The sequence below is a fragment of the Orcinus orca genome, chromosome 3, assembly GCF_937001465.1.
Source record: "Orcinus orca chromosome 3, mOrcOrc1.1, whole genome shotgun sequence".
NCBI classification, from domain to species: domain Eukaryota; kingdom Metazoa; phylum Chordata; class Mammalia; order Artiodactyla; family Delphinidae; genus Orcinus; species Orcinus orca.
Window position 1 is genome coordinate 58,205,049 of NC_064561.1, and position 25,595 is coordinate 58,230,643.

The 25,595-nt window shown below is 52.2% G+C and overlaps 1 protein-coding gene across 4 annotated transcripts in view; it reads left to right on the forward strand.

Annotated features, from left to right (window-relative positions):
• Positions 1 to 1,944: 1,944 nt before the first annotated feature.
• Positions 1,945 to 25,595, forward strand: part of ANXA6 (annexin A6) — a 52,235-nt gene continuing 28,584 nt past the window's right edge. The window contains exons 1-11 of one of the 4 annotated variants that reach the window (XM_004280331.3): positions 1,945 to 2,055; positions 11,431 to 11,474; positions 17,042 to 17,132; positions 17,834 to 17,928; positions 18,736 to 18,849; positions 19,817 to 19,907; positions 20,831 to 20,910; positions 22,898 to 22,954; positions 23,784 to 23,877; positions 24,306 to 24,401; positions 25,031 to 25,089. In XM_004280331.3, coding sequence (XP_004280379.2) covers positions 11,457 to 11,474; positions 17,042 to 17,132; positions 17,834 to 17,928; positions 18,736 to 18,849; positions 19,817 to 19,907; positions 20,831 to 20,910; positions 22,898 to 22,954; positions 23,784 to 23,877; positions 24,306 to 24,401; positions 25,031 to 25,089 — 795 coding nt within the window. In that variant the 5' untranslated portion in view covers positions 1,945 to 2,055; positions 11,431 to 11,456. Of the gene's footprint in view, positions 2,070 to 2,514; positions 2,531 to 11,427; positions 11,475 to 17,041; positions 17,133 to 17,833; positions 17,929 to 18,735; positions 18,850 to 19,816; positions 19,908 to 20,830; positions 20,911 to 22,897; positions 22,955 to 23,783; positions 23,878 to 24,305; positions 24,402 to 25,030; positions 25,090 to 25,595 lie in introns of those variants that run through there. The other 3 variants (XM_012536953.3, XM_012536954.3, XM_049707805.1) reach the window with 3 other exon arrangements.

Here is a 25,595-nt window from a genome sequence, read left to right on the forward strand (position 1 = left end):
TCTCTAGTTGCAGAGAGCGGGGGCTACTCTTTGTTGCAGTGTGCAGGCTTCTCATTGCGGTGGCTTTTCTTGTTGTGGAGCACCAGCTCTATGCATGCGGGCTCAGTAGTTGTGGCTCGTGGGCTCTGTAGTTGTGGCTCACGGGCTCTAGAGTGCAGGCTCAGTAGTTGTGGCGCACAGGCTTAGCTGCTCTGCGGCATGTGGGATCCTCCCGGACCAGGGCTCAAACCCGTGTCCTCTGCATTGGCAGGTGGATTCTTAACCACTGCGCCACCAGGGAAGTCCCTCATAACAATATCTTTGAGTTCTTCTGCAGGAACTAAGGCCCCCACCCAGGAGGAGGATGTTAACTTCAGCCTGAGCACAAGATTCCTGGAACCACCCTGTTACCTCACCACCAGCCAATCAGAAGAAAGTCACACACCTTGCAGCCCTCACCCCAAATTTTGCCTATTAAAAATTCCCCCCCCCCAAACAATTGGGGAGTTTGGGGATTTTGAGCATGAGCCACCCATTTTCCTTGCTCGGCCCTGCAATAAACCTTTCTCTGCTCCAACTCTGATGTTTCAGTGTGTTTGGTGTCACTCTACTTCGGACACATGAACTTGTGATCGGTAACACTTCTGTTGAATACTAACAGCAGATCTCATCTTAAGGTAATTACTTACTTTATTTATTTATTTATCTATTTTAATTTCTTCTTAGTCTCCTACTAGATTGCATTCATCTTTTGGTCACAACACTACTCTCATTCAAAGGTCTAGGTTAGGTGGGATCCATCTGCTGTGGCCATCATAGCACTTTATAGTTTCCAGATTACAACTGCCTAAACCTTATTGTAACAAAGACCTAACCATCTGTCTTCCATAAGAGTGGAAGCTCCATGCAGGCAGGTCTAGGCAGCATTTCCCATTTGCTCACTTTAGTCTCCCAGCTCAGTGCCCAGCATGCAGCAGGTACTCAATAAATGTTGGGGGGATGTATAGATGAAAGAACATACTAGGTCCCCTTGCTAAAAAGGCTTAGAGTTCTCTAACTAGTGAGAGGTTGAAGACAGCCTTTGGAAAGAGCATTGATCATCCTTATCTTTTGCTTGAGCTAATTGAAAATCAGAGCATCTAAGAGTCTTGCCTATGAAGACTCAGCAGCCCAGGGTTCCCATCTTTCCATCAAAGCAGAATTTCTAAGGGGTGGGTGGGTGGGAAGTACTACTGATTTCACTGCAGCATCACCTCCTCCAGGAAGTCTTTACAAATCCTCTGGGGGACAGTCATTCTCAGTTTCCTCTGGATTCCCAAAGAGTTTATCACTTTTTTATTATTCTATGGTTTTCCCCACAGCCCCGGATTATAACTGGTGGTCTGTCTCCCTTTCTTCTGGACTATGCACTCTCCTGAGCCAAGCTAGAGCAAGCGCCTCTCTGGAGTCACCTGGCACAGGTTTGAATCCGGCTCCACAACTTACTAGCTGTGTGACCGTTTAAAAACTGGGCTTCTCTGGGCTCTCCTCTGGAAAGTAGCTAAGTAATGTCACAGACCTGAAGGGGCTGTGGAGGGACAGAATCTGATCAGGCAGGTTAAATGCTTGGCTTTAATTTTATCAAGCCTCAAGGTTCTGTTTCTCAACAAATCTTTGGTGAGCAGTAGGAATTTGGGGACAGTGTCCAGAACTGGAGTCGGGAGCTTTGACTTCCAGCCCTGAACGGCCGAGTGACCTTGGCCAAATCCTCCTCCCCTCTTCAGGTCGCAGGTCTGGGGTCTGAGCAGAGACGGAGTTTTTCCTGGCGAGGCCCCTCCCGGCTGGTGACATTCTAAGATTCCAGGAGCGAATGAACTTGGCGGGGGCTGGGGGGTGGGGGGTGGGGTTGGCGGGGAGGGGGGGAGGCGGGACGAGCCCGATTGGGCCCCGCGCGCCACGTGTCCGGCCCGGGAGCCGAGGACTGTTCTCCCGGCCCGCCCCTGCGCTGCGGCTGCTGCTGCTAACGGGCTCTGACCCAGCGAGCTCCGCGTCCGCCTGCTCGTCTGTCCGTCCGCTACAGGAGGCTTCCGCCGCGCGGTGAGTAGGTTGAGGTAGGAGACGGGATGGCTTCAGTGGACCCCCACCGCTTCCGGCGGGCTTCAGGGATGCGGGGGGCGAGCCATAAATGCCCAGTCATCGCTGACCCACGCCTGCCGCCGGCTCCGGGGAGGGGCGCGGGAGGTGGAGGCCGCGGGGACCGGGAACCCGAGGGCGCGGGAACCCGAGTGGGTCGCGGGCAGGGCGCGTCTGCGCAGCATAGTGGAGCAAATCCACTGCCGCAGGCGGGGAAGCGGAGGCGGACGGCGGGCGGGAGGGAAGGGAAGAGAAAGGAGGGGAAGGGAAGGGAGGCGAGGGGAGGCGAGGCGAAGGGAGGGCCGGCTCTGCAGAGGGTGTGGTGGAGGGGCGGGGGGGCACCTGGGCCGGGGCCACGCAAGCTGCTGGCCGTGCTTTGCGGGACTAAAGCGACTCTGAAGGCCCGGGGTTGGAGACAGCTGGACAGGGGACGGACCCGCAGGAAAGGGTGTAGCTGAAGCCGAAGACTGAGGGCAAGAAGAGTCGGACCCTGCGCTGCACCTGAAATGGTGGTCGTTGGGGCAGGGCTCTTTGTGTGCAGACTGATGGGGGGCCGGCTGTCCACACCTCAGGGCCCCAGTGGACCCTCCCGCCCTCTTGGGGCCACTCCTCGCCTCTAAAGGAGACTCCAGCTGGGCTCCAGGGGCCTTGTGATGGGCCAGAGGCCCCACCCTTCTTCCTGCGCCCCCTCAGCCCAGTTTCGGCCTTTCCAAAGCTTGGGGGCTTCAGATGACTCCGCAGATGCGAGCATGGGCGTGAAATACCTTGAGTCGGAATCCCAGCTCCACCAACAACGTGCAGTGTGACCTTGAATCCGTAGCTTTCCTTGTCTGAGCCTCAGTTTCCTTCCCCAAGTCCAGAGCTGATAAACCCAGCCTCTCAGAGGAAACAATGGCTGTGAAAATTGATTTATCTGTCAGCTGCAAGGAATGATTACAGGTTTGGAAGTCTTGACTACAGGCCTGGGAAGCCTGGCCTACCCAGCTAGGCCGTGCAAGGGGATGGGGTGGGGGTGGGGGTCCTTTGGGAGGATCCACCCTTTGCTTCCTCCCTCCCCCTCCTTTTCTCTAAACTCTGATGGGTCTTCCCCGACAATTCCAAATTTGGACATACGGCTTCTGGGTTTGTAAAAGAACTCTGGTTTACCTGGTCTGCCCTTTTCCCTCACTTCCCCTTCTCCCCTCTACCCAAAGCACACCTTAAATTGCCCGCCCCACTGACCCAAATGGGATATCGTGACCTGCTTAGCCCTCCCTTTGGAGGTGAATGACTGCCCAGCTTCAGCTGCCATGGACCCTGCCCCTCTGGCTGGCAGGCCCTGTGCCATGGCAGAGGGCACTGGCCTAGGGGCCAGTGGAAAGCTGGGTCACAGTTCCAGGTGCCAGGGGTCCTTGGGCAAGCCCCTTCCTTCTCTGTGCTTCAGTTACCATTCTGTGGCGAAGTCTGCTGAACTGGCTGCCCCTTGCAGTGCTGGTGTTCTAGAATTCAACTGTTCTAAGATTTAGGATGGTGGGAGTAGGGTGGGGCAGAGGCCTCTATCCCCCTATGCAGCTGTGACATTCACTCAGACATCTTTCTTTGCCTTCCACTCCTTGTTCCCAAGGCGCGGGCTGCTGGGATACAGAAAATATTTGTGGTTTCTGGGTAAGGGTCACAGCTGTTGCTGGGGCAGACTGTGGATGTGAATGTGCAGAGGAGGGGGCTGTGCCTGGGAAGTCGGGGACCTGCCCTCTTGGGGCTTGTTCCTGGGACAGGGTCGGGGAGCTCTGCAGTGTTGGGTAGCCGCCAGCGTCTGGACCATCTGCACTGCAGCACTCAGAGGGAGCCCTGGGCCACCAGGCTCCAGCCACACCCAGTCCCAGCCTCTGCCCTGCCACTAGCCACCTGGAGCCCCGGGGACACGCCTACCCTCTGAGCCTTAGTGCCTGCCTCTCTAGAGGGACAGGAGCTGTGCCCAGGGCACCCAGCTGGTAAAATGGGTTGGAGTTGCCTGGCTTTTCTTCATGGCCATTCTAGAATTTTCCAGGGAGGTCCAGTAGTGTCACCAGCCTCACCCCACCCAACCCCTCTAAGATGCTTCCTGGGTGGGGACAAAGCACAGGATGTGGTCTCTACCCTGATTTTCGAGCAAGCATGTCCGTCTACCTCCCTCTCAAAAGAGGAGAGGAAGTCTTGGGTGAGGGTGCCTTTATTCATCCTTTTAAACTTCTTGGTTTGGAATCCAGCCATACTCCCTTTCCTCCTGGGCTTGAGAACCCTCCCCACTCACCCCACCCCCAGACTGGCTAAGGAGGAGTGCCTGTCCTTGGGTTCTCGGAGCCTCAGATCCCCCACCTGTAAAATGAGGATGAGGTTGATAGCCCCCTCATGAGATTATAAGATGGGAGATGTGAAAAAGTGCCTTGCAAACTGTAGAGTGCCCTGCCCAGAGAATCGAGTGCTCTGTGTTGTGGTGCCACAGAAGGGTGTAGTGCTTGAGAAAGCAGGTGATCCGAGCCTCAGGTTCCTCATCTGCAAAATGGGTGTCCTTGTAAATAATAGTAAAACAGTCATTTTTATTATTTATTGAGCGCTTCTAACTCACCAGGCCCTGGCTGAACCCTGTGTTAGATGCTGTTACCATGCCCGTTTTGCAGATGTGGAAACTCAGCCCTCAAAAGTTTAGGGTGGAAAGAATATTAACACTTACATAGGGCGTCCTGTGTGCCAGGGCGTCTTCTGAGCACTAGATATGTCTTAATTCTTTTCACGCTCACCACAACTCTTCTGAGGTGAGCATAATTTGTACCCCCCATTTTACATTTGAGGTTAAGGATGTGCCCAAGGCCACACAGCTCCTAAATAACAGGTCAGGCTCTGATCTCAGGCAGTCTGGCTCCTGCCTCTGTACTGGGAGACACTATGCTTTGCTATCTCTCACAAAAGTGACCTGAGCATTCCAACCCAGGCCAGTCCAGCTCCAAACCCGGGGCCCCTGGACCATATCCTGGGGCCTTATCCTGCCTGAGGATCAATGATTCTGGGTCAGGAGAGGGAAAGACTCTGCTCTCTAAGAAACCCTAGTGCTGTGAGCTGGGGGGTGTGCCCGGGCACAGGGCCAGGAATGGCATTTACTCTGGCTTCATTAAAGGCAGGTCCTGGAGGGCGGAGGGGCTGGTCTTTGGTGTCTCCCTGCAGACTGGGGGAGGAGCCATCAGGAAAGGGGAAAGGGAAGGATCTAGATTTTGTAGGCCAGGGGCCTCCAAAGGGGGGTACATACAACCTGGGAGGCACTAAGATGATTTTCTGGGATGCCGGAAGAAACTTAGACTTCTTATTATATATGCTTTTAATCTTATGCTTAAAAATGTATATGTTTGTTTATCATGATCATTTTTTTTCCTTAGTTACTGGCGGTGTATAGGATCAAAAAAATTTGCAGATCACTGCACAAAAATTTGTCAGCTTCGTGGGGTGGGAGATTCGTCTGTCTCATTGTCTGTTCTACCCCCACCTCCTGCCAATGGGCATGCAGGAGGCCCTCAATAAATAGGTTTTGAAAAGTGAGCCTCTGCTTAATCACTAGCTTTCTTTATGAGCTGGGCAAGTTACTTAACCCCTCAAGTTATTTCCTCTCCTGGCTGTTTAATGAGTCTGAAAACCAGTAGGCAAGGTGATTCCTTTTTATTCTATGATTTTTCAAGGGAGTCACTAAAGAAAGCCTGAAAACCACTCAGTACCTTTCACTCAACAATGCTTATGAACCACACTTAGTAGTAAGGGTACATTAAGGAAGCATATACAGTAATTTTAAAGAAAAGGTAAAATCATTCCTCAGATATAAAAATGATCATGTGCGAAAGATTTTATTCTACTCAATAATCAGTGACTGGACCAGGCAGATGTTAGAACCAGCTCAGAAGAGAATCAGCAGATGCCTTTATATTGAAAGGAATGTACAAATGGAGGCAAACTTGTTTTTCCACCAGAGGTGGGGGAAGGGAAGGGAAGTCCACTGAACCTTTATCAGATGGGACAGAATGAGCATGTCTCTAAGAATTATCGTGCATTTTTACAGATTTTTTTTTTTTCCTCACAATACCTTGGAGACAAGCAGCCTCCATCTAATTGAGGAATGATAAATCCACAACGGTTGACCCAAGCCACTCACGAGTAGATGGTTTTAGAGTCACACTGTGGTTCAGAGGTGGGAGAAATCCCTCCTGGCTTCCTAGAAAAGTTAGCAGAATCACCTAGGAAAGTTTTCAAAAATTACCAAAGCCCAGGCTTCATCCCTGGCCTGTTGAATCTCTGGGGGTGGCCTTATGTGTTGGTAAGTTCGAAAAACTCCCCAGGTGGTATTAATAAAGCCAGAATTGAAAAGGCACTGGTTTTGTTGCCAGAAGGCTGGTTAGAAAATGCCAGTGGAAGAGATTCCTGGTTTGGGGGGAGAGGGTGTGGTAGTGGGTGAAGAGGTGGAAGGCGAAGGCAGACAGATCAGGACGGGTGTCAGCGGCCATGAGTGCGGAGTTCAGAGGGCCTGCATCGAAGGGGGGCCGTTGGAGATGAGTGGGCAGAGTCCCTCCGGCACTCCTGGGGCGCAGGGGTCTGGGTGATTGTTTTTTGCATGATCTTCCAGGTTATAAAATTTTTCTCAATTTGCCCTTACCCTCCACACCTGATCTCACCCCCTACTACTCAACATCTCCTCTCTCCTCTCAGAAGTACGCTCTGTTCCACCAAAGCCCACAGGCTACGTCTTGAGAACAGAAATGCTTTCTCTTATGCCGGTGTTTCTTCTCCCCTCTTTCTTCTCCTTCCTCTGCTTCATTCCATCGAGTCCAAACTTTTTTTTTTTTTTTTTGGTTGCGGCAGGCGGGCTCCTTAGTTGCATCATGTGAACTCTTAGTTGCGGCGTGCATGTGGGATCTAGTTCCCTGACCAGGGATCGAACCCAGGCCCCCTGCATTGGGAGTGCGGAGTCTTAACCCCTGTACCACCAGGGAAGTCCCAAGTCCAAACTCTTGATTGTGTACTTGTATCAGCCGTAATACGCATCTTTAACTTTATATATGTATAGCGAACATCAACAATGGAACATGAAAGGGCAAGATCAATTTAGAAAGTTGTAATATTCTCATTCTGCACCCCAATGGATCACTGTGCCCAGTACCCCACTTTGGAGACCACTGCTCTAATAACGGTGATTGTGATAACAGAAGCTACCACTTATTAAACATCTACTCTGAACCTGACCATGCTAAGTATTTTACCTGCCTTACTTCATTGAATTTTCACAAAAACCTTATGAGATTATCATTTCTGAGATGAAGAAACCGAGTCAGAGAGAAATGATGTAACTCCCCCAAGGTCATGAGCAGTCAAGATTTGAACTCAGGCCATGACTACAAAGCCCACATTCTTTATTACAATGCCACCCTGCCTCCTTTGTAAATGTTTGGGACTTCATATGCATCTTGTAGATGTGGAAATTGAGATTCATATTTAGGTAACTTACAAAATTACTAATTGGTGGGGAGCAGAGCTGTGACTCTGTCCTTCTGCAGGACTTGGACAAGACCTTCTGTCTGGCTCTCGGTTTCCCCAGTGCTATAGTTAGGCAGTGGTGGTTGAGCCAGCCCTGGTACTCTCTACCCCAGAGTGTTCCTTCTGGAGCGAGTCCTGATTGCTTACAGCCTAAAGGACTGAGGCAGGAGGTGGCCACAGCAGCACAAGGCCACCATCAGCTCTATCGTTGAATGGGTTTCTGGAAAATGGGTTTCTGGAATGATCTGACATGATGAGCCTTCATGGAAATCCAGATCCAAAGAGATTCAGGGTTCCTGAGAGGAGAGAGGCACTGGTGTATAGCGGCCATAGCTGCCAGTCTTGAGAAGCTATTTCAACCAAGATGGTGAAACTTGCCTATTGGGGGTGGGGTGGGGATAGAGAGGAGTCCTGTGGCCTTGGGGGAGAACTCTCCTAGGACTGTTATTCTGAGATTTTGCTGTGAAAATCCCTGGTTGATACCTACAAAAGCCTCTCACATCCACTCTGGCTTTTCCCAAGGAGGGAGTGATATTATGCACATTGTGCAGATGAAGAAACTGAGGTCTAGAGAGACAACCTGGCTTGTCTGTGGTTACAGAGGGGCAGACTGGGAACCAGAACCTGGGTCTTTTCCTTTGGCCTCTTCCTAACGTCCCAGCGTGTTATTACCCGGGGGTGGGATGCAGGGATGTGAGCCATTGTCTGGGCCTGGCAAGTCACTTATCCTCCCTGAGATGCCTTTACTTCATCTAGAAAGTGAGGGGCTTGGAAGTAATTGTTAAGGGCCCTCTGGGGTTCTGAAACATTGGATATAAAACATTTATTCAGGCAACCTGGGAAGTGTGGTCTGGGTCGCCCTGGGAGGGATCAGAGCCCCTCGTAAAGCCAGGGTAGATGGCGCCTCTGTGATTAGCTCCAGAGCTTCCCTGAAACCTCAGAGGAGGGGCTGTGGGAGCCTGGCCCCCCTGAACTGCAATCAGAACATCTAGTTCTGGAAGTTTGCTTTCCATGTATACACAAGACGTGCACTCACAAGAGGCACATATAAACTGCTCTCAGAGCTGAGAGTATTTTCCCAAAGACTTGGAGGCTCCTCCTCTGAGCCGTCCAGATGGGCCTGGGCTGCCGCCAGCAGCTGAAGTTTCCAGCAACAAGGCCAAAGGAAAATGCTTCGAGGCTGGAGGTGCAGGTGACGGGCCTCAGCTGACTTCCTGGGCCTCATGCAGTCCCTTTTTCTCTGCCGGCCCTGGAGCTCCCTCCAAACCTATGTTCTCCCTGCTGTGTCACATGTATTTTGCCCATACCATCCCCCAGACCTGGGGAAACCCAGAGCTGGCTCCTGGCCAGACCCTAGGGTAGATGTGGGTTCCTGCTCCCCCTCGGGGGAGTTTCTATTTCCTGAGGAGAGCTCAAGTTTGTACCAAAGGGCCCCTGGTTGTCAGGGAAACAGCAGGGTTTCCTCAAGCTCTGCTGTCAGCTCGCTGCGGTTACAGGCAGATCACTGCCCTCTGCTCTTCACTCCCAAGCCCATCATCTCACATCTGTCTGCTGACTGTAGTTTGGGGGACTTGTATTCAGGCAGTGGGGACACATGGGTAAACATGGCAAAGCCCTGTCCTCAGAATGTCCCCCTAGCACACTGAATGCCACCATTTACGTCTCTGGCTTGGCCTTGACATAAGTTGGGTCTCATCCTCCAACTCTCCAAGGCAGAAAGGGGAAAGCCCCAGTTCTGTACTTAAGATAAGCTTGAATTCAGAGATGAGCAACGTGCCCAAGCTCACATAGCTGGTAAGTGACAAAACAGACTTGAATCCAGGTCTGTCTGTCTGACTCCAAACCTATGTTCTCCCTGCTGTGTCACATGTCTCCTGTGGCCCCAGAGTGAGAGAGCAGGATTATGGGCTGAGATCAGGGGCTGATTTCCCCTCAGTGTTGTTGTTGTTTTTTTTTTTTTTTTGGCGGAGTGGGGTGGCGTAGGGGTGATGGTATGTGAAGAACTGGAAAACACTGAGGTTACGCATCTCCTTTGTTTCTACCCTCTGTTCTGGTTCAGTTCCTTGTAGCTCTTACTGGATATAAGTCTGATAGAGTTTGTTATTTTTACTTTAAAAAAGTAATACGTAGACATGGTTTAAAAAGATCAAACCGTGCAGTCCTGACTACAATGGACAGCACTGGTCCTTCTTTCTCCTCACATCCCAAGAAGATTGTGGCTCTTCCATCTCTGCCCTCCTGCAGAGAGTGCTCAGTAGCTCCCCCGCTCCCCCTTCTCTAACCCCTTTCCAAAGCAGCAATGTCCCTTTTTACCTTTCTTTTTAGATATCTTTGTTTCTTATTCCTTCACTGCAGACCCTGTGTCCTGACACCCCTTTCAGTGAGGTCGTGTGTCCTGTTTGTTCAGTTGCCCACCCTCACCCATGATCTGTCCCATCAGAGAAAAACCCAAGTCTTTACAGTGGCCTTAGGCACTGGTCCCTTGATGCCACGTCTTACCAGTGTCCCCACCTCACTCCCTGCCGCTGTATCAGCCACACTGACCTCACTGCCTTCAGGTAGCCACGTGGTTCATGAGGCCTCTGGCCACTCCATCTGAGATCACACCCCTTGTCACTCTCTCCCAACCAAGCTTCATCTTTTCTCCTTAGGTTTTATCATATGTTTGTTATCCTTCCCCATTATAGAGGAAGCTCCAGCAAAGCACATGTTTTAGAAAGTCTCTTTTATTTACTGGTATATCCTCAGTGCCCAGAGCAGTGCCTTATAGGAGTAGATGCTAAAGAAACCATAGCCCGTCAGATATTTGCAACAGGTGACCCAGAGCCCCTTGAGGGTGCCCATCTACAGACTGTTAAGCCCCGAATTCTGGAACTGTTCATGGTGACTTGGAAAGAGAGCATGCATGGTGCAGATGGCATGGACCCTGGGATCTAGACTTTGTTGAATTCAGGGTCTTTTTTTTTTTTTTTTTTTTTTTTTTTTGTGGTACGCGGGCCTCTCACTGTTGTGGTCTCTCCCGTTGCGGAGCACAGGCTCCGGACGCGCAGGCTCAGCGGCCATGGCTCATGGGCCCAGCCGCTTCGCGGCATGTGGGATCTTCCTGGACCGGGGCACGAACCCGTGTCCCCTGCATCAGCAGGCGGACTCTCAACCACTGCGCCACCAGGGAAGCCCCAGGGTCTCTTTTAAATTTAAGTATAGTTGATTTACAATGTTGTGTTTGTTTCAGGTGTACAGCAGAGTGATTCAGCTTTTTCAGATTCTTTTCCATTTTATGTTATCACAAGATATTGAATATAATTCCCTGTGCTATGCAGTAGGTCCTTGTTGATTTCATATATAGTGAATTCAGTTTTAAGATGTATGATCTTGGGCAAATTATTTAACCTCCCTGAACCCCCATCCTCAGTTTCCTCCTCTATAAAAAAGGGGAATTTGACTCCAGGAAGGATTGCTGTGAGGATTAAGTGAGACAGCATCTGGGAAAGTGCCCTGCGTGGCCTTGGAGGAGTCGTGCTGGTTAGTGGTCGTGCCCTTTCCCTCTTTCAAGTTCTCCTGGTTCCAAGAGTCTTTCCCATCCTGCTGTGAGCATCTGGACACTGGCTAGTCCGTCCATTATCCTCCAAAAACTGCGCCTGGCCCTGAGCTGGGTCTTTGGGTGTGATTTAACCTGAAGGGCTGGAGGCAGCTGGAAAACAGCTGCGGGAGCACACTCTCCCTTGAAAGGAACGAGGCTGAGGAAATTTAGGGGAAAGAATGGAGGGAATCAGAGTGCAGAGGAATCTCATGGCATTTCTTTTTTCTCCACAGTGTTGTCTGCTGCAGAACTCGAGACCATGGCCAAGCTAGCACAGGTAAGGAGGCTTTCCCCTCCTATAGTCCTTCCCCTGGGCCTGGGCTTCTCACTGTGCCTGCAGCACAGATCCCTGGTACCTTCAGTTACAAAAGAGCTGGAGAGGTTCTCAGGCTTTGCTTGCTCCTATTATATAAGTCACGGCTCTTTCAGATGCAAGTGACCGATGACAACACACAACATCCTAAGCAGAAAGGAGGTGTATTGGCTCACATGACTGAGAAGCCCAGGGCTTCAGGTCTGGCTGGATCCAGGGGCCCATGTGATATTGTCAGGATCCTGCCTCCGTGAACTGGGCCTCCTCTGGGTGGCTTCATTCTTGGACACATTCTTCCTTAATTATTCATACCAGCCATCAGCAGCAGCTCTAGGCTTCCATTCTGCTTCCTGGGCAGCGTGCAGGATACAACATAATTTATACCAAACGATTCCAGGGAAAGTCTTGGGTTTGGTTTTCATTGGCTGGGCCTGGGTAACTTGGATCCAGGTGGTAGAGCTGGTCCCACCTGAACTGCCTGGCCCAAGAGTGGTTCCCCCAGGAAGGGAGATGGATACTGGATAGGCAAAAGCATTAGAGAGGGTCCTCTCTGCTCTGGAGGTGGATTTGGGTCCTCTCTGTCACATGCATTTGGGATTAAGTTTCCCTGGCTTGGGAGACACCAGTCTTTCACGCTGTCTGAGCGCTTTGCTGGGCTGTGGAATTGGAGGTGTATCAGAGCTTCTACTCCTGTGTGTGGCCAGGATTAGGTTCCGTCCTTGGTCAGAGCTAGGTGTTGCTCTGGGCCAGGGTTTGCCCTGTTGGCTGGCCTCAGAGAAAAAGACGTGGTCACTGCAACAGTGGGGTTGAAAAGGGAGAATAAAACAAAGGGACCCCTGACTTGGCCCCTTTGGTCCCTCATGTCAATCGTAGAGCTATTGGCCACAGACATAATACAGGAGCTGTGTGATCTTGGGTGAGTTCTTTACCTTCTCTGTGCCCCCAGTTTCCATTAGGAGGTGATTGAGCTCAGTGATAGCTAAACTTTGTCCCCATCTTCATGACTTGCCACCCAATGAACAAGGGCCTTAAGGATGTCTATTCACAATGTTTGAAGAGCCCAGTGTGTTATATGATGTAGGATCAGTACTCAAAAAAGTCTTAGCCGTGGCCTCCCTGTCGGCCTCTGAGGAGCACACTTGCACAAGTGGCCTCTCTGACCAGGAGAGAGTGCTAGTGGTTATAGACAAAGATCCAAGGCGTAGTTGTTGTTGCTACCCATTTCCCATGAGTAATCATCCCAGAGTTACTTCCTGAGAGGCGTTCGAATTGCAGGGTTCTGGATGACCCAAGTGGACAGATCAGGTCCTGGGAGACCAGGGTGGCCAGGACCTAGGGCACACATCTTTGGACTCCTGCACCAGTGCTCCCAGACCCTGCTGTCTGCCTAGCTGACCTGTGCTTTCTTGTCGCCACGGACCAGCAGCCATAGACATCCTACAAGCAAGAGTCCTAGGATGGCAGAGCCTTAGGGCGTCCCTTATCCTATGGGATGCGTTGGAGCCCCCATGCACAGCTAATGCTCTAGTGGGAGCAGTAAAGGAGCTCTGGGGGCACGCAGGTTGAGGAAATAGGAAAAGTTGCCTGGAGAGAGCTACTTGAGGAAGAGCAAGGGAGCTGAGAGTGCTTTAGGTAGAGGGGATGCTGGAACAGAGGGGCAGAGGGGAGAGAACGTAGTGTGTGCAGGGCAGTAAAAGCAAGTTGGATGCTTGGAGTGCAAGGGTCGGGAGAAGGAAGAAGGTGGCTGAAGACAATACAGGTCTTCCTTGACCTGCAGTGGGGTTACCTCCCAGTAAACCCATGGTTAGTTGAAAACATCATGCGTTGAAAATGCATTTAATCCACCGACCCCACTGACCATCAGAGCTTAGCCTCATCTACCTTAACTGTGCTCAGAACTCTTACAGGAGCCTACTGTTGGGCTAAGTCATCTAACACACAGCCTATTTCATACTAAAGTGTTGAATATCTCATGTAATGTATTGAATACGGTACTTAACGTGAAAGCCAGAATGGTTGGGTACAGAATCGCCGTCAGTGTATTCGATGACCACCCTCGTGGTCGCGTGGCTGCCTGGGAGCTGCGGCTTGCCCCTGCTGCCCAGCATCACGAGAGAGGACCCTACAGCATATCGCAAGCCCAGGAGAAGATCAAAATGTACAATTCGAAGTACAGTTTCTACTGAAAGTGTATCACTTTTTGAATATCGAAGTTGGATCAGTCGGGGACTGCCTGTGCTACGGAAGAGTGAGAAAGGGCTTCCTTCCACTGAGCTGAAGTTTGTGTCTAATGCTCCCAATTATTAGCACCCCAACTCTGCTCCTGTGCACCCCTTCCCAACACACACATGCGTGCACACACGTGTACACACACACACACACACACAGAGGCACAGAACAAGCCACTCCCTCTTTTCTCTGGTCCAGGCCGCCCCCAGTTACTTCTACTGTGATCTCTGTGTCAGTTCTCCCTCTCTCCTTCCAGAAGGGGGGACCCTGAGGCCCAAAGTCATAGAAATAGTGTGGTGTCATAGAAAGGCCCAGAGGCATGGCTCTGTGGCCTTCATTTCACAGGGATGTTCTGGGTTTGACGTGAAGGTGAGGGGACAGGGCGAGAGTGGCAGGTGTTGGTGGGGAGGCCTGGGTCGGGCCTGCTCCAGATGGAGTCCTGGTGGGGCAGCCACGTCTCTGACTCATGTGGCTTAGGTTCCCGAGCGGCCTCGGGACTCCTGCTCTAGCAGCAGCCTGGGTGGAGCCTGGGGTCCAGGCTGCTCACCAGCTGGCACTGGGGCCTGCTGAATATTTCAGGGTAGAAAGTCCTTTCTCCTCTTCTCTCCCCTCCCCTCGCCGGTACCTGAGGCCAGGAACCTGTGTGCCAGAGGAGTGGCAGGCAGTCAGGGTGAGGTGGAGAAGTGGGGACAGCTGTGCAGGTGGCCCTTGGAGATGTAAATTCACCAGGTTGGTGTGAGAATGACCAATGATGGGAAACCTGGGTGATTTGAAGGACTGTCCCTGCATCTCTAAATGTGACCAGTGCTGGGGCCCCCCTGCGCCGCCCTCTCCCCGTGGCTGTGATCCTGCAGGGTGCTGGGATAACTAGTCTGATGGGCTACTTACTATTGTTGTGCAAAGAGCCACATGGGAGAGAGACCGACTTGCAGCTGGCCAAGCCCGCCTCTAAGGGAGCGTTTTCTCCCGTTGCGGACGCGCAGGCTCAGCGGCCATGGCTCACGGGGCCCAGCTGCTCCGCGGCATGTGGGATCTTCCCAGACCAGGGCACGAACCCATGTCCCCTGCATCGGCAGGCGGACTCTCAACCACTGCGCCACCAGGGAAGCCCTAAGGGAGCGTTTTGATCGGGACTTGTGTCAGCAGTTGGACTTCCTGTCCTCCAGCATGGCATGGCCTCATCTTTCAGCTGCAGCCTCTGCCCCAAATGCTGCCTCAACGACTGTACTGGGTGAGGAGGGAAGAGGGGGGAGCAGAAGCAGGAGAGAAGGTGTCAGCTTACTGCTGGGACCTCTTCCCTTCTTCCTGGGGGCTCCGCTTCCATCCTTCCCCTCTCCTCCTCCCTCCCTCCTGCCCACTTACAATCCCAAGATCTTGGCAACTTTGGGCATCCGCAAGAGCCCTGAAGAATCTGGGCTTGCTTTCCTGACTGTTCTTGTATGCTCTTGGCTCCAGGCCTTTGCCATGCTGTTTCTCTGTATGAAGCCTTTTCCTTCCCTCCCCCACCCCTTGGCCAGCTGTTGCTCATCCTTTTGGGCTCAGCTTAGCCTTCTCCTCCAGGAAGTCTTCTTTGATTGCTCAGGGTATGTTCACAGTCCTGTGTCTGCTCGTACACCTATCCACCTAGGAAACAAATGGTGCCTAGTTGTGGCAAGCCTTGAGCTAGCTGCTGGGAATACATCAAGACAGGTACGCGTGGAGCTTTCTAAAGGGAGTATCTCTTTTCTGGTCTGGGTATCTGGCGTGTGTCACTCTTTCTTTCTCTGCCCAGCGGTGTGATCAGGTTGCAGGGGATTCACGGGTGGCGGGAAGAGGGCCGTTTCCCTTTCTGGTCATCTTCCCTGCCAGAACTTTAAATAGCAACCCTGCACCCACGCATGCATACCTTGGAGGAGCCAGCAACGGCTGACATAAACCAACAGAGCGTTCAAATGCCAGGCCGGGTCCTGCAGTGCAGGTGCCGGGAGACACAGGAGGTGGTCGGAGGCTCATTTGCTGCCGTGCACTTCTTAATGCTCTAGGCACAGTTATGCGAGCCACCCTGCCCCTCCCATGAAGCCTGTCCTGGTTCCCTCATGCACCTGGAATTGCCCTCCACTGTTTTCCCAAGTCGCTTTGCCTCTGTTGTGGGGTATTTATTACGAGCTCTATGCTAATTTGTGTTCTAGTCTCTCTCCTCCACTGGGTCAGAAGCTCATGAAAGTCAGGCTCGGGTCTTCTTTCTCCCTGAATCTTCGGCCCCTCACATCGGACCTGGCACAGGCTAAGTGCCCTGTCACTGCACTGTGTGCTTAGTGCCCTGGGCTCTGGTATCCACGGCTATCCCAGCTCTCGCTGCTCTCCGGGGCCCCATGGCTGACCCACATCTGACTTCTCTGTGAACCAGCCCATTGTGCATTCAGCTTCGATGTCTAAGATTCTCTGGCTCTGCCTCTCCCCGCCTTTGTCCCAAGGACCCAGCCAGCTTGTCCTCAGATGCCAGTTCATGGCTCAGTTTACTGGGCCCAGAAGAGCAGCACCTCATCTGGGTGTTGATTCTGAGGGTGGCTCTGGGCCCCCCACCCTGGGCCAGGACCCCACCCTCAGAAGCTGGCAGCTGCAAGGTTTCTGGAGCTAGAGAGCAAAGAGGAACTGGAGAGAGATGTGGGTTCTGTGTGACCCCAGCAAGTGGCTTCCCTTTGTGGGGCTCGGTTTCTTTGTTTCCATGATAGAGATCATCTGAAGCGCTTCTACAAGACACTAAAAAAAATCACACTCGTGGAGGTGAAAGGGCTTTGTACATAGACATATGTGGAGCTCTGGTTACTTTTGCAGGAATCATTCCCACCCCCTGCACTCAGTCTGGGTTTTATCTCTCCCGGCTCCTGGGAAAGTGGTGCAGAGCCGGGGGCTTGGCCGAGCGCTCCTCCCGTGGGGAAATGGTACCACCCTTGGGGCAGGCGGTGGCAGGAGGTACAGGGAGAGTCCTCCGTACCCTTGCCCGGGCTTTCTGTAGCCAGCGCTCCATTTTAGGGGCAGGGAGCTCAGCCACGCTCCAGGTGAGCGACGACGGTGTCTGGGGTAGGACAGTGCAGGTGGGGATAGAGAGAAGTGGGCAGATTCCATCTCACCACGTCCCGGGTCTCTTCAGAGAACTGTGAAAATACACCCCTGGGTCTTGCCGTGGCCATTACGGAGGGTGAGTTTTGGGATTTGTAACCAATATCTGATCATTTTAGGGACAGTGGGGACCTGTATCCTGTGGCCAGGGCTGGGAACCCCGTTCAGGGCCAGCACCTCACCCTCTGCTCTTCTCTCCACAGGGCGCCAGGTACCGCGGCTCCATTCACGACTTCCCCGACTTTGACCCCAGCCAGGATGCCGAGACTCTGTACAACGCCATGAAGGGCTTCGGTGGGTGCTCGGCCCCCAGGAGTGGGGCCCTCAGGAAGAGAAGCGGGATTCAGCTGGGCTTGAGGGTGTCCCCATACCAAAGGGATAGCCCTCTTGGTGGGCAGTGGGGTGGGATGGTGAGATGTACTCGGTCATTCTTTGGTCTCCTCTCTTTATTATTATAGTTTTATAATGAACTATTCGAATAAAAAGATCTAAAGAGTAGGAGAAACTTTACCCATAGACCTGCCACCCAACTTGAGAAATAGCACTTACTTCCTCCTATAGTTGAAACCTCCATGGTGGGTCGCCCTCCTGATAGCATCACTCTGTCTTTTCTCTTGGGGGTAAGCACTACCCTGAATTTGCTGCTTATTCTCTTTCCTTTTCCCTATCACTGAAATAACCCTGTCCTGGGCGTTAGGACACCTGGGTTTTTCTAAGCCAGGCTCATTAGAAGACCTTGGGTGAGTTGTTGCTCCTTTCTGGGCCTCAGTTTCCTTATCCGTGTGATGAGCTAGAGCACGGGCCCTCTGAGCTCCGATGCTACATGTGCTAGGATCTCTCTCAGTGGTGGCTTGTCAGGTCCCCATAGATTCCCCCCTCCAACGTCACTGCCTCACGTGAGCAGAAGGCTGATGCTGAGGACTTGCAGGGAACAGCCCTGGTGGGCTTCCTGGAGGCAGGTTGGGGTAGGGTGACGGGTGCCTCCCCTCTTCTAGGCAGTGACAAGGAGGCCATACTGGAGCTGATTACTTCCCGGAGCAACAGGCAGAGGCAGGAGATCTGCCAGAACTACAAGTCTCTCTATGGCAAGGTAACCATGGCAACCAGAGGGCGGGTGGGATGGGGGGTGGTGAATGATTTCATTCACCTGTGTGTTCAGGGCCTTTTCTGAGTATTTTACTCCAGGTCAGCCTCTGTGCTGGCACTTCAGCCCTCCTTTTTTCTTTTTCTTTTTTTTTGGCTGTGTTGGGTCTTTGTTGCTGTGCGCGGGCTACTCTTCATCGCGGTGCGTGGGCGTCTCATTGCAGTGGCTTCTTGTTGCGGAGCAAGGGCTTAGGTAGTTGCGGGCGCGTGGGCTCAGTAGTTGTGGCGCTTAGTTGCTCCGTGGCAGGTGGGATCTTCCCGGACCAGGGATCAAACTTGTGTCCCCTGCATTGGCAGGCGGATTCTCAACCACTGCGCCACCAGGGAAGTCCCCTCCTTTTTTCTTCTCTCAGGCAGGGGCCATTCAGCCACGGGAACATTTAGAGCACCTGCTTTACGCTGGGCACTGTGTTAGGGGTTAGGGCTACACAGGTGAATAAGACCTGAGGGTGTTAACCCTATGGACTCACGGACCGTGGGAGAGACACACAGTGAACAAATAAACAGACAACGGCGGGGAAGAGGCACAGTGCTGTGGACTTGAATCCTGCCACTTGCTAGCTGCGTGCCTCTGGGGAGGTTACCTGATGTCTTTAAACCCATTTCTGAAGGCTGATGATGGTACGTACCTCCACGAATGAGGATTAAGTGAGATTACTTAGTCCAGTGCCTGTACAGAGTAAGTGCTCATTAAATGTAATCCTTATCATTATAACTGCTCTTCTCTCTCCTCCTCCCTCTGCCCCGCAACCAGGACCTCATTGCAGACTTGAAGTACGAGCTGACAGGGAAGTTTGAACGACTGATTGTGGGTCTCATGAGGCCACCTGCCTATAGCGATGCCAAAGAAATTAAAGACGCCATCTCGGTATGAAGCGTGGGTCTGCGCATGTGTGAGGGTTGGGGGCGTGGTTAATGGGAGATTCCAACCTCTCCAGCAAGCGTTCAGTGAGCCCTGCACCCACCCCGCGTGTGTGCCCTGCTTGGAGGCAGCTTGCCCAAATCTTATCCCAGAGGGCGCCACAGTCTCTTCCAGATGGACAGAGGTGGGACAGGTGTCGGTGTGAGGCCCACCCTGTGAAATGGGGCCCTTGGCCCACACGCCCACCCCAGCAGCTTACAGTCCCGAGGAAGCAGGACACAGGGAAGTGGAGACAGATTGTGTCCAACACCCAAAGGGCAAGGGCATGTTAAAGGAGGTCATGAGGACAGGCCCTGGGCTCGGGGTGGCTGGAGAGGGCATCACAGAAGGTGAGAGGATCGAGCTGGGCCCAGAGCCTGGAGAGGATTTGGTTTGATCAGAGTGGGCTGGAGAGGAAAGGGCAGGAGCGGCTGAGGAGGTGTGTTCAGGATCTGAGGGGCAGCCCAGGCTAGTGGAGGTAGAAAGTCGCTCCCCACCAAGCGGCGGGAGACCAAATGCCCTCGAGTGTACTTAGCACTTTACAGTTTATAAAGTGCTATGATCTTTGCCTCAGATGAGCTAGTAAACATGAATTTGTTTCTAACTAATAAACGTAACCATGTAAGAGGTTATCACCTTCTCATTCTTCCTGTGAGTTCAGTAGAGCAACTAGTATCATCTCCATTTTATAGATGAGAAAAGAGAGGTGCAGAAAGATAAAGTTTTTTAATGAGCAGTCGCAAAGCAAGTTTCAGGCAGAGGTGGCACTAGAACCCCGTCTCGGGGCAGCAGCTCCAGCGTGGTGCCTAAGAGCTGTGTTAGGGGCACCCTGAGTGCTGCGGGTTTCCTTGCTCTGACCACCCCAGGTTCCCATCTCGGGGCTGGTGGCCTCCCATCCCAACCCTTGACTCACATGCCCCTTCCCCTCTCCCAGGGCATTGGTACCGATGAGAAGTGCCTCATTGAGATCTTGGCTTCGCGGACCAACGAGCAGATCCACCAGCTGGTGGCAGCGTACAAAGATGGTGAGAAGAGCGGGAGGGGCCATTCAGGGTTTTTCAGATGCATAATGAAGGTGATCACAAGAGTAGGGACCCTAAGACTCTACCCATTCACCTTTTTTTTCTCCTTCCCTCTGTTCTGTCCATCCATCCAATAAGTACCTGCTCCGTGCTGGGCAGTGTGCTAGGTTCTCAGGATATGGCGGTGGGCATCCGTATAGTTCCTGCCTGAGAGCTTATAGATTAACGAGGTAGTGAGGGATACAGATAATAAACAGGTAAACAAATAAACATGACGGTGACTTGTTGTGGTGAAGTGTTATGAAAGAAACAAACAGAGAACAAGCATCCGACTTTAACTGGGGAGGACGTGCTTCAGACAGGTGGTCAGGGAAGCCTGTCTTGGGAGGAAATGAGAAGGATCCAGTTGTACACAGAGTGGGGAAGAAGACCCAGGAGAGGGAATGGCAAGACCAAAGGCCCTTGAGCAGAATAAGCCTGGTATCCAGTGCGAGCCTAGAGCCTAGGGCAGGACCGGATTACACAGGGCCGTGTAGGCCAAGAGAGAGAGACAGTGTTTATTCCAAGCCCAGTGGGAAACAGGCGCCCACGATGACTGTGGGCTTTAAGACAGTCACCCATGTTGCTGTGGATTGGAGAAGCAGAGAGAACAGTCAGAAGGCCGTAGCCACTCTCCAGGTGAGCGACGACGGTGTCTGGGGTAGGACAGCGCAGGTGGGGATAGAGAGACTTGGGCAGATTCCATCTCATCACATCATGGGTCAGTACAGAGAACTGTGAAAATACACCCCGGGTCTTGCCATGGCTGTCACGGAGACTGGGATTTGTAACAAATATCTGATCATTTTAGGGGCAGCAGGGACTTTTATCCTGGTTTCCTGGGGTGTCCTGGGGATGGGACTAGAGCTTGTGTTCCTTCCCCGCAGCCTACGAGCGAGACCTGGAGGCTGACGTCATTGGGGACACCTCTGGTCACTTCCAGAAGATGCTCGTGGTCCTGCTGCAGGTTGGTCCACCTTGGGGCCCTCCCCGAGCTCTCTGCCAGGGTGCAGGGGGCTGTGAGCACCTTCTCCCTGTTTTCCCAAACAGGGTGGCCCGTGAGGGCCTCCTTGGTGGTTCTTCACATGTAAAGTCCTCCTTGGTGTTTTGTGGCCTCCCCCCTCCCTCTGCCCATCTTATCCTCAAACTTGAGATGGTTTCTCTCTGGCTCACCTGGGTGTGGAATCTGAGCGTCCAGGGTCTATTCTGTCCCCCGTGGCTTGCACAGGCAGGTGACCTGCATTTCTTTTCACATACCCTGTCTCTCTTGTGCTCCTGTGTCCTCCTTCCTCTCTCCGCACGTACCCCTTCCCCCTCCTCTCCAGCCTCGCTCCTGCCAAGGCTTCCCCAGCCGCTGCACCTACCTGAGCTCACCAGCAGGGGCGCCAGCGGGGTCATAGCATCTCTGGAGCTGCCTGCGTGGCATTCCCCCATAGCCAAGCCCTGCTACTCCCTCCCACCCACGGATGACATAAAAAAGAGCGTAAAGATGCTGCACACTGGTGTCCGTGGCTGAGTTCTGCCTGCCCAAGTTGGGTTTCTTCCTTTGTTCATTTCCCCCCACATACGTTTTTTTTAAAAAAACACTTTGAGTTAGTTGCTAACATTTAAAACTAGGGAGATTTTGGTCCAAAACCAGATCTCTAGATTCTTTTGAATAATCGAAAGCTCTGGCAACAGCAGGCCTGCATTCTGCACGACTGCAGTGGCTGGAGTACACATCCCACCCTGCTGCTTCTCCTCTCCCTGCTCAGCCCCTTGGGAACAGGCATTGAGGTATCTCAAGTCCAGCTCCAAGGACCAAACTTTTAGGAAGATTTATATATAAAGCCACCTCTTTGTTTCTTTCATTGCCCTCCCTCCCCTCATCTTACAGCAGCTGCTCCCAGTTCTTTTCCTCTTGTTACCATAACTATCCTCATTCGGTATTACGCAGCTGCGGAATTATCAGGAGATGATCTTCAAGAGTGGGAAAGCGTGGCCTTTGCCCCCATTTTCAAAGCTCATGTTCCAGACAGGAGCGTGCCAGCCTGTATCTTGGAGTCAAAGGTGTGGCCTCCTCAATATCTAACATCTAGCAGGCGGTTACATGGCACGGATTGTAAGCGTACCGGCTCTGTCTCCTTAGTCTCGCTCCCAAAGAGAACCAGGGGGTTTGAGATAGTGAAATGCACAGTTCAGGGGGAACAGGAGATAAGCATAGGCTTGACCTCTGCCCACATAACTGGGAGCCCGGTATGGCTGGCCCCTGGCCCCTATGAGTATCCCCCTCTGTCTGATGGGGCGTAGGGTGTAGGTGGAGTGACAGGAACACAAATAGGATCTGGTGCCTTCACAGCTTGTGAGCTCAGATCTCAGGCCCCCAGTCTCAAATCCTCATTGGTGAATTCCTTGGCTTAAGATATGGGAGCCCCTAACAGAATGCAAATATGCAGACTTTTGACCCCTGTGATATTGTTGGATGGCCTCGTGGGCCATGCCAGGACTTGTGGCAGCAGTCCTATCCTCAGAGATGTTCTCAGTACAAGGCTTCCTCTGGGGTGGAGGCACCTAGGAAGACCTTGGTTATTCTCAGGACTCCTCTGTTTGGTCCAAGCTCCAAGGATGAGGGAGAAGCCAGTGGGAGGGGCCCTATGATTTGCTGCAAAATAGATGCCGTGGTCTTTTTTTTTCTTTTTCTTTTTTTTGGCTGCACTGCGTGGCGTGTGGGATTTTAGTTCTGCAACCGGGGATTGAACCCAGGCCCTCAGCAGTGAGAGCTCGGATCATAAACACTGGACCGCCCAGGAAATTCCCAGGTGCTGTGGTCTTGATCCAGTGGCTGCTGTCAGTCTCTTCTCCTGGACACTCTGGGCCACCACGGTTTTCCCAGTCCTCCCTGTCTCTACCACTGGCATCCAGACTTTGTCCTGGCTCTGGTATCTGAACCATGTGTTCCTTGTCTTTCTGCCCAGGGAACCAGGGAGGAGGATGATGTAGTGAGCGAGGACCTGGTGCAGCAGGACGTCCAGGTAAATCAGCACCAGTGGAGGTCCCCGGGCACAGCGAGGCAGCCCTGAGAGAGGGGAGAGGTTGGGCATGCAGGGAAGGGCTGGAGGCAGAGTAATTTGCATCAGATGCCAGAAATAACTGACTCACAGCCATCATTTATACAGTGCTTTGTTGAAGAAAGGACTTAAGTTAGCTTTCAAAGTTACACAGTATGTAAAGTTGGTGAGATGTATTTTGGAGCTTTTCATCATTTGTTCATTTATTCATTCAGTTAATTAATATTTATTGAACACTTACTATGTGCCAGGCATTCTGCCAAGCATTGGGGAATCCTAAATGAACAAAGTTGGACAGTACTGGGGAGACAGGCATATATTAATCACACAAACACCCTCCCTGTGGATATAGCATACATTCCAGGTGTTTTGAGCCCCCACTATGTGCCAGTAACACTGCAGCAGTAGATACAGAGAATGTAAGACATAATTCCTGTTCTCGAGGAGCCCATGTCATAGTGGGAAGCAAGGCATATAACTATTATAATATACACTAGATCAAAGCTATAAAGAAACAGGAAGCCTAGAAGAGAGAGGGAAGGAAAGAGAACTCTGCCTAGGGACATCAGGAAGTGCTTTGAGAACAAATGGGACATTTAATCTGGGCCCTGAAGTTTGAGTAGGAGTTTCCCCAGAAAGAAAGGGAGAAAGCTGTACAGGTATATGCAAATGTCCTGAGGCCACCAATTAATGGCATGTTCAGGGATCTGGCAGCAGTTCTGAGTGGCTTGGCTGGTGAGTTCTGTCTCCTGCGGTTTCCTCTTTTAGTTAAGTCTCACCTCTTCCCCTTCAGGACCTGTATGAGGCAGGGGAACTGAAATGGGGAACAGATGAAGCCCAGTTCATTTACATTTTGGGAAATCGTAGCAAGCAGCACCTTCGGTTGGGTAAGCGCCAGAGAAGACCTACCGCTGCCCCCTTCGAGTTATGCCAAGAGTCCCTTTCTCGTTTCCTTTTCTGCTAAGGGAGCATGATAGCTGCCCCATCCACAACCCAAACACTAGTCTTGATTTTATTAGTTGGTGGTTTGTATAGGCCCTCATGGGAGGCTTAACAGGATGTTCAGCCCCTCCATCTCAGTACCAGTCCTGTCTTCATGTTGGAGCAGGAGGTGTACACAGTCCCTCACAGCAGACGCAGAGAGGCTGCATGGTGGCCGGTGATGTGCACGACCTCCCTGACCCCTCCCTAGGTGCCAGCCCTACCTTCATGGTGGCACTCCGGTCCTGGCCACTGTGCCTCCCCTTCTGAAGTCCCCATTCCTTCCAGTGTTATGGGGGTACTCTTGACACCCCTTTCTGTCTGTCGGACACAGTGTTTGATGAGTATCTGAAGACCACGGGGAAGCCGATCGAAGCCAGCATCCGAGGGGAGCTGTCCGGGGACTTTGAGAAGCTGATGCTTGCTGTGGGTACGTCCTGACATTGCATTCCTGGGGCCTTTGAGGGATTCAGGGATTCTGACACAGGAACGGGGAATTGTATGGTATGGAGGTGGGAAGGAGAAAACCAGATTGTCTGTTTGCAAGCCAGATATTTCAAGAGTCAGTATGTCTGAGCCTGGGGTAGGTTGTGTGTATGTGTTTCTTGGGGGAGAGCTACGGCCCAGCCCTCATCTTGCCCAGAGCTATCCCCCACCAACCCTATTTAAAGTAGTCAGGTTCTAGCCCGCTCTGCCAGCAAGATCCAGAGGTTCAGCTGGTACCTTTCTGTTGAGGAACTACCTTTCCCAGCCCCATCCCAGATGCTTCCCCACCTGACCCGGTTCCCTGTGAAACCCCGAAGGACTAGAAAGTGGAAGGGGGTCCTTGCAGTACACTCCCCACATTACAACAGGCCCATTTTCTGATTTCTCTGTCCCCTGGGTTTGTGATAAAAGTGGTGGGTCTGGGGTGCTCTAGGACTGCGGCTTTTCAGGAGCCAGGTTCTTCCCAGGTTTGAACTTGGTGACCCCCAAGGAACGGAAACAAAAAAGGGCTCGGGCCACCCCTTCGTCCCTCCGAGGCAGCCGGAATAACTACCTCTTCCTCCCTCTTCCCAGTGAAGTGCGTCCGGAGCACCCCAGAGTATTTTGCTGAAAGGCTCTTCAAGGCCATGAAGGTGCGTGGTGGGGTTGATGTGAATGAGGTAGGGGGATGGGGGCTCTGCACGCCTCCACAGGACTGTTGGGAGTCTGACAAATCCTTGGGGTCCACCGGCCAAAGCGAGTGTTCAAGGCATTGACCACAGGACAGCGTGATGCCACTTGGTCCCAGGTGAGCTCCAGAGCCTGGAGTGCTGCCTGGTCACACACCTGTCCACCCAATACCTGCCCTGTCCTCATGATTGATCAGAGGGTGCAGTGACAGCCTGTCCAGCCGATCCAGCTAACCAGCTGGGTTGGAAGCCCATGCTTTTTTTTTTTTTTTTAATTTTTATTGGAGTATAGTTGATTTACACTGTTGTGTTAGTTTCAGGTGGACAGCAAAGTGAATCTGTTATACACACACATACATCTGCTCTTTTTTAGCTTCTTTTCCCATATAGGCCATTACAGAGTATTGAGTAGAGTTCCCTGCGCTATACAGTAGGTCCTTATTAGTTATCTATTTTATACATAGTAGTGT